At 47.7% G+C, this 12,098-nt stretch overlaps 1 protein-coding gene across 1 annotated transcript in view; it reads right to left on the reverse strand.

The window, feature by feature from the left end:
* The window catches only part of LOC138287148 (potassium voltage-gated channel subfamily KQT member 1-like), a 750,297-nt gene that overhangs the window by 469,400 nt on the left and 268,799 nt on the right, over positions 1-12,098 (reverse strand). Inside the window, exon 2 of the mRNA XM_069227507.1 lies at positions 68-158. Within this exon, the coding sequence (XP_069083608.1) occupies positions 68-158 (91 nt within the window). The remainder of the gene's footprint in view (positions 1-67; positions 159-12,098) is intronic.

Below are 12,098 nucleotides of genomic sequence, written 5' to 3' on the forward strand. Positions count from 1 at the left end.
TATGTTTTCGTCGCACTACAAGATTTGCAAATAAAGAAAGTAAATATAGTTAAGAAGGTAAACTCACCATCCAGAAGAGAGTCCCTGTCGCAAACTCAGAATAATGTTCTATTGTAGACAGCACACTGAAGATTAAGCAAATCAGCACGAGAAGAAACCTGTAATGGGAAATTGTAGCATCTGAGAACATTTTCAAAAGTACATAGGTTCTCATCAAACGTTTGGTGGGCACTGGCAGACAGCTGTGGTTGAGGTGGGCCATCCCACATCCCATCTGCCTGCAGCACCACCACAATTAGGATTGCCCATTGGTTTTTTTTCTCAATGAAGTGACTTCTTGCTACTTATTGGGAGCTACTTTCAGAAGTACCAATTCACAATGTGCCACCGTGTGACACATAATATCAGTTCTCTTCACACAGTCCCCAGGTGACATTACACAGTGGCATAAAGGGCCAGATGTACAATAGGATTTTACCCATTCTGTGTCTATGGGAAAAAGCTTTCGTACATATGGCCCAAAGTGTGCTGGGCACACCGTCTAAGTGTGAGTTTTTAGCTCATAGAGGCTCTAGGCAGGCGACATCCATTTTTTAAAAACTTTGTTTACTGGCATTTTCAAAAATACTACATCTCATGGTCAATATTCATATGGTGTAGTACTAGTTTCACACATATAATCAGCATTATTGTCTCCCGGCAGGTACTGCAGTGGCGTCACGCCCGTAGCAGGAGAGGGCAATGATTCAGGACCAATCCTATAACATGTATACACCCATACATCATAACAGGGAGGATGCCATATCAGAGATCAAATAGACAACATTGTCCCATCTATACAAATCAAAACTTTAAACAAAACTCTAAACAGAGCGCCTGTGGTTCCTATCCTTGCAGGAGTTCATATGGTAAATTGTGTTAGAGGGGAAGCTTCCAGATTGAGGAGCTATTGCTTCATGGCATAGTAATCCCTAATAGTAGGGGGTGCCAAGGCTAGCTGGGTGTGATGGGTATACAGAGTCCCTGCGCACAGGTAGCACACATAGCAGCAACGCACAACAGGTGGGCACCACACATCTGTCGCGGCTGCCGATCACGCAAATATGCACCTGTAAGGTGTCTGTTAGGTGTGTCCCTCTCTTTGGGTCCCATCTGCTCAGGGGTCGGGACTGGGTGTATCTAGGGTGCACGCACTATAGCTTCTGTCTCTCTGTCCTTGTCTTGCTCCCCTGACTCCCACACCCCCAGCACCTCAGACCACATAGAGGCAATGGGGCGCATATGCACCCTGTGCCTCCTCCCTCCTCAATGCACGTGTCTCTGCCTGTGCCCACTTCGTCACATCTCGCCTCCAGTCCTATAGTATCGGGCCCACAGACTATTTCCAGGCCATAGCTATCCTGCATCTGGCCCACACCAAGTCCAGGTGTAGAAATCTTTTGCCAACCCTCTTAGAAGTTGGTATAGGGAATAATCCTAACAGACAGAGAGAGGGGCCAGTCGTCAACGGCCTCTTCAAAGTGTCCCCTAGTATTCCCAGAACCTTGAGCCAGAACTGCTGTACACCAGGGCACTCCCATGTCATGTGGTCAAAGTCTGGGTCCGGAGCGTTGCATCTAGGGCATCCCCTTGATTCCCCTCCGTATATTGTTCTGAGTCTGTGTAGTGTTAACTACATCCTGTGGATGTATTCGTATTGGAGGTATTGAAACCGCAAGTTACGAGAAACCATAAGAGGTAAGCCAGAACTCTCTGCCACTCGGAATCTTTATGTCCTTTCCCAGTGTCACCTCCCATCTGGTTCTTAACGCTTGCAATGACTTTTCAGTTCGTTTAGGGCTCTAAAGAGCCAGGTGACTAAGTGGGAACCTTCACCCATTGACACTAGGAGCTGAAGCTCTCTGTGCACGTTGTGCGTTCACCATGTTCCACAGGCCCACAGAGCGTGTGCCAGCGCACAGTAGGTAAGGAACTGCACTACTGGCAAGCCGGTCTCGACAGTCAGGTCTCTGAATCAGATTAGAACACAAGCCCGAAAGCAATCTCCCAATGTCACCACTCCCACTTCCGTCCAGGGCTTCATCTGGCATGCCGTGATAAACCGAACTGGTACGCCATGAGGTACACCCACCAACGGCAGCTCGGGCACGTGTGGGACTCCTATACCTGTGCACCTCAGGCCCTGTCTCCAGCAGGTCAGGCCCACCATCAGGAGGGCACCCATGGCCGGGACTGGAACCCTGGAGTCAAGTATTTTAGCCAATAGTAGTTCACCACTAATCTTCCCAGGTCTTGTACGTAGGTCCGAGAGATTACTGCCCGCCAGCCATTTCACAAACCACTGTAGCTGGGCTGCCTGGTAGTCCGGCACCCCCAGCCCGTCTTCGTCGGTAGGGCGACGAAGTGTGGATAAGGACCTCTGCTGCCGACCGCTATCTCAGAGTAATTCCCTAAGGAAGGCATCAAGGTCCTTGAACCAGCGCACCAGAATGGACACTGGAAGGTTAATAAAAAATTATAATAAGCGGGGTAGCACAATCATTTCAGATAATGACACCTGAGCCATCAGAGGAAGACTAAGGGAGCGCCAGAATGTTACGTAGGATTTCAGAGATCTAAGTGCTTTACCCAGGTTTCCATCTCGAAGGTCACCGAGGTCATGGAATATTTGTATCCCCAAGTATTTAAATGTGCGGGGGACCAGAGAACATCGGGGGAGAGGCAAGTGTTGGGATAGGGTGGATCTGCGAGCAGTGGGAACACACATTTATTTACTATTCAACTTTAGGCCGGAGGGGCCCCCAAACTCCTCAAGTATTTGTAAGGCCCAGGTGATCCCCGTTGCCCCATCTCACAGGTAGATTAATAAGTCATCCACGTACAATGAGATAACATGGTTAGTATCACTCCTCATCACCCTTTGGTCATGGCCTTGCCTGCGGGACTGCGCCGCGAGAGGCTCAATAGCTATAGCAAACAGAAGGGGAAAAGGGGGCAACCCTCCTGGTACCTCAGATATCGTCCTGCCGGTCTGCACCCTTGCCACTGGAGAACTATACAGTAACTCAACCCATCGCACACATCGTTTGTCTAATTCCATATGGATCATCACCACTCACAGATAGTCCCACCTCAGTGAGTCAAATGCTTTCTCCAAATCGACAGATAGGAGCAAAGAGCTGGGGTGCTGCAGGTCCTGGGGGACGTGCAAGTGCAGATGTCTAAGGTTAAAGGAGGTGATGCATGCAGTTAAGAAACCATTTTGGTTGTCATGTATTAGCAGAGAGATGTGGGGAGCAGTCGATTAGCCATAATCTTGCTCGATATCTTGAAGTCGCAATTCAGCATGGATAATAGCTGGAAATCAGTCACCAAAACCACTTTAGATTTAGTTTTGGGCAAGGGGACCACCAGTGCCTCCCTTATTATCTCTGGAGTTATGCCTTTTGCATACGCTAAGGTATTCAACTCAACTAGTTTGGGTTCTAGGATGCCCACAAATGACATATAGAACTCCATAGGAAGCCCGTCCGTACCCGGTGTTTTTTCAGCTGTTTAATGGCTGCCTTGACCTCATCCAGCATATTCGGCTTATCCAGGGGGTCCCCTGCTTCCGGTCCAAGAGATTGCAACGGTAGTGCACAGAAGTGATGCTCCAACATCAGTGGCAGGACGTCCTCTGGCTGCCGGTAGAGGGATATATATAATAGGTTTTAAATGCGGCATTGATACCTGAAGGGGAGTACTCACACGTCCCATCTGCCATTCGCAGACTAGTGACTGGGGCGTTCTCACTCCCTGGGCAGACCAGCCAGGCAAGCACTCTGCCAGATTTACCCCCTTCTTTATGTACTGAGGCAGATACCTCTGGTAGTTGTGACATCATAGTCTTTCCAGGGACTCATTGTATGCCTCATGTGTACGAAGCAGCCATTGTTGCACCCCCTGGCTTGAACCTTGTTTATTGTCCCATTCAGAAATCTCCTTTTCTAGTCGGGAAAGATCTCACTCTAGGGACTGTCGAATCCCCACAGTCCCATGCAGTGTCCCCACATGTGGCCATTTGGCCCGAAAGGACATGTTAAAAAGGGACCTGGTCCTAGTGGGGCACATAAATACATTCCAGTGTCACATGCCTCCCATGTAATCTACCCTTCACCAGTACATATTGGCCTTCTTGGTCTACGTCTGTGGTTCAGCTTCGAAAGGGACCCCCGCCCTCACCCATATCAATATACCCCATGCAAAATGCAGAATATGTGGTGGTTTATATCTGGCCCCTCCACCTCGCCGCAGACGGTCTACCTCACGCGCAGTAATGTGTGTTTCTTGAAGTAGCGCTATGTGGACCCCTTTCCTCTTAAGATATGCTAGGATCTTACGGCATCTAGCAATGGTCCCCATTCCTCGGATATTCCCTGTCACTAGTTTGTATTCAGTCATAATGGTAAACTGTGGTCAGTGAGGGGCATATGTACCCCAAACAGAGGCCCTCCAGTGCCAGCCATACCCTCCTACTGCCCATTTGGGTCTCCATTGGTTCAACGATATTCAACCCCACAGGCATGAACTGAAAGTTCAATAACAGGACCCAGCTCCCACATCCCAGGGCAAACCTGCAACTGCCAGATGCCCAAACCATGAAGCATAAACTTAACAGTTGAAACAAGTCAAGTAGCAATCTTGCCAGCAGCTAGGTGTTCTGGCAAGAATCAGGGGGAAGGCATAGCTGTCTCATCCCGATGATTTAAGAGAGGCCTCCATTAAGGGCCTCTTACAGAGTCTATGGTGGTGGAGGCTGGATCATACTAATTCATCCAAATTGGGGAGTCACTACTGGGACCTCGTCCGTGTGGTGCGAGTCACAGGAAGGCGTCTGCCGATCGATATTTTCCCTGCTGGAGTCACCTGTCAGTTTTGTACGCTGCAGTGTTGTCGCTGCTCTCAGGGCCGCCCTCCTGTCCAACTCGTCCTGTGCTGGGGTAGGCCTGGTTGCTGCCGGGAACCGTCTTGTGGCCCTCTGTACCTCCTGTGCCCTCGCCGGATCTCTTTCACTGTTAGAACGGTGCCATCTGTTCCTGCCTTGTACATCTCCAGCCAGGCCCATGCCTCTTCTGGTGTTTGATAGAAGTGTGTATGGCCTTTCAACATTACCCTTAGTGTGGCGGGAAATAGGAGCGAATATTGAATGCCGTCCTCTCGGACTGCTCGCTTCACTTCCGTGTATGAGGCCCGTTGGGCATGGACCTCAGCAGTAAAGTCCAGAAACAGGGTCACCAGACCACTGCCCACCTTGAAAGGTCCAGCATCCCTTGCGTGCTGCAGCAACACATCTGTCTCTGTAATGCAGCAGTTTTGCCACCACTGTATGGGGTGGGCGGCCTGTGGCCAGTGGTCTAACCGGCACTCAGTGCGCTCATTCCAACGCAAAAAAAGGAGTGAGCTGAGCCGGTGCTACCTCCATCTTCATCCACTGTTCCAGGTAGGACACCTTGTTGGTCCCCTCAGTACCCTCCGGGAGGCCAATAATATGCACATTGTTCCATTGGTTATGGTCTTCTGCATCATCAGCCCTGTGCTCCAGCCGGTGGACGTGATCAGTCAATTGCGCTAGTTGGGCTTTCATGTCTTGGTGGGGTGGGATGGGTTCAGGTCCGCTAGTGCAGTTTCAGTGTTCCGAACCCTATCAACTAATTTCTGGTGGTCAGCTCTCAGCAGGCCCAATTCAACTGCGATCTGGCCAATTTCGCACTGGAGTGTTGTTTTAGTATCTTCAATTGCCCCCAAAATCTTATCCAGGGTGGTTTGTAGTGTGGCATGCTGAGGATCCCCGACAGGGATAGTGTCCCTCGCATCTGACTGATCCATCCTGCTCACCTGTTGCTGTCCTTGGGATTTAGCTCTTTGTCTGCCTTTGGTAGTCATGTGTGCTGTAGCTGCCAAGAGGGACCCCAACATGACAGTGAACGTCATTCTGACCCTAGCGCCTCTGGCTACAGGACAGCATGGCCAGGTGTGGCAAAGAAGCATGGCTGCGAACAAGGTCCCAGCGGGTCTGCTGTTCTTCTCTATCACTCTCCCAGCTAGTGGTGGCAACTCTCGTACCCAGTTGTGGGGGTAATAGCGATAAATGTGGTCTAGGTCCAGGCCCCTGTCTCGGATACTCACTGCCTCTTCCATTTAGAAACAAAGAGGAGGCGGCGGCTTGCCACCAATATTGGCCGCCCGCTTGCCGACGCATCTTTGCGGGGGGATTGGGTTGGCAGGTGACCACTACATCAGGCGGCTTCCCGCGGCCTCAGGGTTTCCTATCGCAGTTCTACAGCCTCTCATCTGGTGCATCTGTGTAGGGCAACGCTCACCTGGTCATTTGCCCTCTGCCAGTCCAGGCGCTCCCGCCCATTCGACCGCCTCCCCGGCCCCCACCGCCTTTATGAGTCACCACCGCTCTCTGCCGCTCATCTTGTATCCTCCTCTGGCCTGGGGATCAGGAAGGCTGCTGCATAGCCGAGTGGCCCCCACCACATGCCCACGGCACTGCCACAAGTCTCTTTTGGCAACGGGCAGGCTCCCCGTTCTTCCGCAGCACCGCTCCCAACATCAATAAGGGCAGAAGGGGGGGTGGGGCTCTGTCCTCCCCCAATGGGCACCATCAAGCCCAGATCGGGGCCCCTCCGGGACCGGGCTAGGCCTCGTGTGCATCTTCTCCGCATTGGCAGATCAGCCCGCCCGGGCCCACGGGAGCATGCCATCAGGAATCAGCCGGCCCCCTTGTCAGTGCCTCCACTGTGCCCCAGCTGCGCCTGTATGACTCACCACTCCAGACCTACCCCTTCAAGGCCAGGCCCCCATCACAAAGTAAAATTATTTTTGAAGGTGGCAGGTATTTTGGCGGAAATAAATGGTGCAGACTGATCTGCCGGACATGGTGAAACTGCCAGCGCTTTTTTCCCTCCCAAAGAGAGACCCTCAAAGTGGGGCGGATTGGCTTTTCTTAAGAAACTTTTTAAAAGCACACAGGGACATTGCGTCAGGATTGTCAGCAATTTTTATATTTTATCTGACTGGCACCACCTTAGTGCACACAAGTGTTCAGGACAAGAAAAATGCAAACTAGTCATAGTGGTGGAGATGATGCTCAAAAGAGGACATCGCCTCAAGCGCCATGTACGCTGGCAGGTGCCAGCCATAATGATTCCCTCTGCCTGGCAGGGTGAGCAGAGGCTTTACAGTTGGCAAATCAGTCAGCAAAATCTCTGTCCTCTAATCTCTAAAGGATGTGAGAAAAAGGTGGTTGAACATAAGCCGTTTTCGTCGCATGGCCCATTAATACCCTCTTTTAAATCACCCTCTTATTCTGGAAAAAAACGATTACACTGGCAACCAAATTAGTAGCTTCACACAACTTATGTGACTGAAACACCCAAAAGCAATTTCTGTTCTATTCAGATCATATTTGGGAAACTCATAATACAACAGCATAGCATATGTTTTGTGCAGTATATATTCATTCTACGTGGCAAATGAAAATTAGTGAAACCAAAAATCACAGAATTTTAGGAGGACGTTTTGCAGAAAATATGAAAAACAAATGCAGGCACGCTGGGTGTTATGGAAATCTTCTATTTTAGATGGTGAGCGGTCCTTATCCAATGATCAAGAACTTTGCAAGAAGATAGGGGTAAGCAAAGTCGGCATTCATTGATGGACTGAAACATTTTACTTGGAATACTTGCACCCTCGAACAGGAATTCACCAGGAAGCTCCGCCTTTCTCTTTTTTGCATAGTTTCTGCAAGGATTACTTACTCCAGGTTGGGTCGAACAGCTTGAAGCTTTCCAAAAGCTGCAGAACGTTCCCTGGAACTATAGATGCTAAAGTATGTACTTTACTGTACTGTTATAATGCGTAATTGCTTCTGGCAGAATACGCATCTGACAAAGCAAAATAGGGCGTAAATTGTGATGTGATGTCTTAGAATGTTCTCTACTTAATACGCGATTTACAGTGCACGACATTTGAACAAGGAAAATGATAATCAGATTTGTGTTCATTTCACCTTCTCCTATTTTTGCCAGATGCACTGCCAATCAAAAAAAGAACATATAAGGGGCTCTCGGAAATGTGATCTGACTGGATGTTTATTTGGGTTGTTATTGGTCCAGTGCATCATGACAAGCAGCCACGTTTCAACCACTTCTGCATACTTTGGCCTGTGCAGGCCTCAAGAGGAATTTGTGGTCCAAATAATTCTCAGGCACTTTGGCTTATCTGCACCTGGGTACATCTCGAGAAGTAATCCTGCTCTAAGGTTTTCTGTAAATAACCACCAATATATCATCAAATGTTGTTGCAAAAGGACAAAACACGTGTTGGTGTTCACTCAGAACATTCAAAGGACATCCTCAGCCATACGCCTTTCAACTGTCCATGTAACCCATGGCTTGCAAAGTGTCTGGGACATGGAACAACTCCAGAAGCCACCCAAGAGGGACCTGTGCAATCCACAAATGCCAAAGACAAAAACACACACTGGAATGGCCCGCTTCTACTCTACTAAGGGATACAAATAACTTTTAGGAACATCAAGGATGACACTACATAAGCAGACAGTGAAAACTGGCACTACAGACTTAAATCTGTGCACTAACATAGTCTACTATGACACTGTCCACTCTGGCACTTCCCGCAGGCCACCCACTGCCATGGCATTGTGTAACGCCTCACACTCTGACACCGCACACCCTGGACTGTGACACTCTCCCTGGCACATACAACAGACCATGATTTTGCCCAGTTGCACTGTTCATTGACACTGCGGATCCTGCCAATTCACAGCGACACTGCCAAATTTAGGGTATAGACTCTGGAATTGTGCAGCTCAAAAGTTAGTTCCACGAAGCTGGAAGAATATTCTGAAGATCCTAAAGTGCAAACATTCTTGAAGAAGAGAATCATGACCCCGTTCGTCTTCACCTCCCAACAGTCATGGTTAAAATTCTGCATGAACTTAATATGAGCGTGCGGCTGCCATTCACTCTCTCTTATACAAGGTGAAATCTGTTGAAGAAAACAGAGTTGGTCACTGTGAAGCTGCGCAGGGATTTGGTTCTCATTAGTATTCATATGAAACAGGTAGTAATGCACCAAGAGCTCAATGTAGAGGTTACAAAACTCAGGGGACAGAGGAGATTCGCAATTACCCTCTCAGTAGATGTGCTGATAAAAATGAGAACAAGCATTGGCAGCGCCAAAAAAATCTCACCTGTGAAACATTGCTTTTGCCAATGTTTAATTTTTTGCAGACAGCTGCTCTTCGTGGGTACGCACATCTGGCAGCAATCATGGAATTAACTTTTTTCAAATGAATAAAAATGTAATTTGAACGAACTTTCTGAAAATATACGAAAAAGAAAAAACGTTCAAAATGGACTGTGGATGTGTGCATGCACAAGCAGCCATCATGGAACAGACAAACCATTTTAGGGCGGCCACTGCTGATACAGTAGAGAGTGGAGCTCAGAGGGCAAATGATCTGGGGCAGAGAAGCAGATGCTGGAATGCGTAATTTTCGACTACAGAAACCGTGGGGGGAGGTAGAAATGTAGAGCGACAGTGAAAGAAAGACACCCCTCATGCACTGCAGTGACATCAGCAGTGGAAGGATTTCCAATCCAATCCAATCAAATCATGGTGAGGTCGAAACGCTCCTTGGTTGGGGTAGACATACGAATAGGGAGAAATGGCACTAAATCAAGAGGACACAACTGAAACAGACAACATGGCCGTCCAATCATGAGCAAGTTTGGACATAAAATTCAATTCAGTAGGCAAGCTAGTACAAATGACAGGAATTAATTTACTGAGGTACATCATTACCTTGTCTTATGCCGAGGTACAGCTTACAAAGAAATCAGACTCAAATAAGACACAGATAAAACAGTCACCTCTTTCAATTCTAATGGCACAGAATTAGAGGACAAAATATCATCGGTTCCAAAAAAGAACTAGGAAAACACAGAGGCCAAGGACTATCGTGCACAAAGAAACCTAGGTGTGGAAAAGTCATGCCTCACGCCAAGCAGCTCCAAAGGGACATTTTTCACGAGTCTGATGGTGCAAAGTTCTTTACTGGTGCTTCAACTTTTCCTATTATAAACGTCTTCTTTACAAACAACTGTTTCTATTTTGCCTGTAGGGAAACACAGATGTTAGGACATGCCCCTTTTTGTGTGACCATTCCCGTTTTCTGCTGACCTGTAGTGCTGGTTTATGAACTTTGTGCACTGGGGTCCTGCTGACAAGCCCTAATGCACATGGTTCAACCCAGAAGGCATGATAAAACTGGCTAATACCCATTCGGCACATTTCATTTTCCCGTGAGGACTTAGTTAACTTCCTTGCACTCGGTGAATTTACTGCACCGCCTGCTGTCACCTGCGGATTGCAGCATATATTGTGTGATCAACCATAGACAATGAAAATATCGCTTCAGGTGCATATTTAAACTGCGTACAGGACTTCCAAAATAACCCTTTTTGACAGGTATTAAACTTAATTTTATATATTAAGTAAGTCTCCAGTCAGTAGGCCTTGTAGCCCACATGGTAGGGTGCTTAGCATTTAAAAGTAGAACAGGAAAAGATTTTAGGTTTGAATGTTCCTGCAGCGACTGGTCTCTAAAAGCTACTTTACTGCAGGGGGTTCACAGCTTTTCCAAAATACACGCTACATTACAGTTTAAATGCTAACTGTGTAACTTCATTTTAGAATACCCCCATTGTCCATTCAATTACTTTTTCATATTTAGTAACAATCCAGTTCCAGGAAGAAGTTAGAGTTTTGAGGAACACAGATGAAACGTGGCTTTTAGAAAGACATACTTTGCCCACCTGAAGCTCCAGAAGGCTAATTACCAAAATAGTGCTCCAAAAGTCCAATGTCTCGGGTCCGAGAGGATGACTTGGGAGAGGTATGTGACGCAGCATGATCTAGGAGGTGCTGTTAAAGAGGTTCAGGGAACTTCACTAACTTGAATTGTACCAAGGGGAGACCAGTGTGTTTATAGTTCAGTGAGAAGGGAAGACTGGAAAAAAGGATTTTTTTGATCCCTGAATACACTTCACCCCTCCACCTCCAAATGGAGGAGAGTGCTGGCCCCAGTACCAGTGTGTGGGAACTGAACAGGAAAGGGCTGCTCAGTACCATAGACACACCCCTAGCTGTGCCACCAGCTCCGGGGCAGAAGCGTTCTGGTGTGCAGGGGTTACCTGAGAATGGTGCACTATGGGATAATTTGAGGCTTGCTCTTGGGAATATTTTATACACAGGTAAGAGAGTGTCCAAGTTATCACCTGGACCAACTGGCAAGTGAATTATACAAAATAAGCCCCTCATCCTAGTCTAAGAACACATCTGGATCTCTGGAAAAACAGAAGAGAACTGGACCTGCTTTCAGTAACCTGTGCTGGGACCTAGACCTGCTCCTACTGGCACCCAGGACTGAGAAATGGACTCCAAGGGTCAGTTGACTGAAACTGTGTGAATGCCGATGTACAAACAGCAGCGGGAGGCATTTTCCTAGAGAACCCAACTGACCAGTGGCAAACAAAGTGCTGCGGCCTTTGCTGGAACCGTTACTGCAAAAGCATGTGTGCTGCATTGAGGTTGAACAGTTTTTTCATTTTGTATGTTCGCCGCCATTTTATAATGTGCATTTGTTCTTGTTTCTTTTGCTTCATGCTCATTTTTTCTGAGAAACGAGAGGAAGCCTGCTCATAAAATGGGAGCATCCATAGCAGATTTTCTGACTACAATTACAAAGGTCACTGCAGGTGTACTTTTATCTTTCCTAGCTTTTGTGCTTAGGTGTCAACTGTTGAAACTTTAAGCTGTTAGCTGTTTGTACGCACTGATGATTTCACTTGCACCATGCATTACAATTAAAACTGTTTTGTATAAATATCTGTATCCTGGTTGCATTCGGCAACGTAGTATGAAGCTTCCGGCTTCCTATCTCTCAGTTCGAACTTGCAAAAAACTGTCTACACAACTGTGATTATTTCTAGTCTCCTTGAGGGTACCTAATTTGTGCATTC

Source organism: Pleurodeles waltl, chromosome 4_1 (genome assembly GCF_031143425.1).
Source record: "Pleurodeles waltl isolate 20211129_DDA chromosome 4_1, aPleWal1.hap1.20221129, whole genome shotgun sequence".
Taxonomy (NCBI): domain Eukaryota; kingdom Metazoa; phylum Chordata; class Amphibia; order Caudata; family Salamandridae; genus Pleurodeles; species Pleurodeles waltl.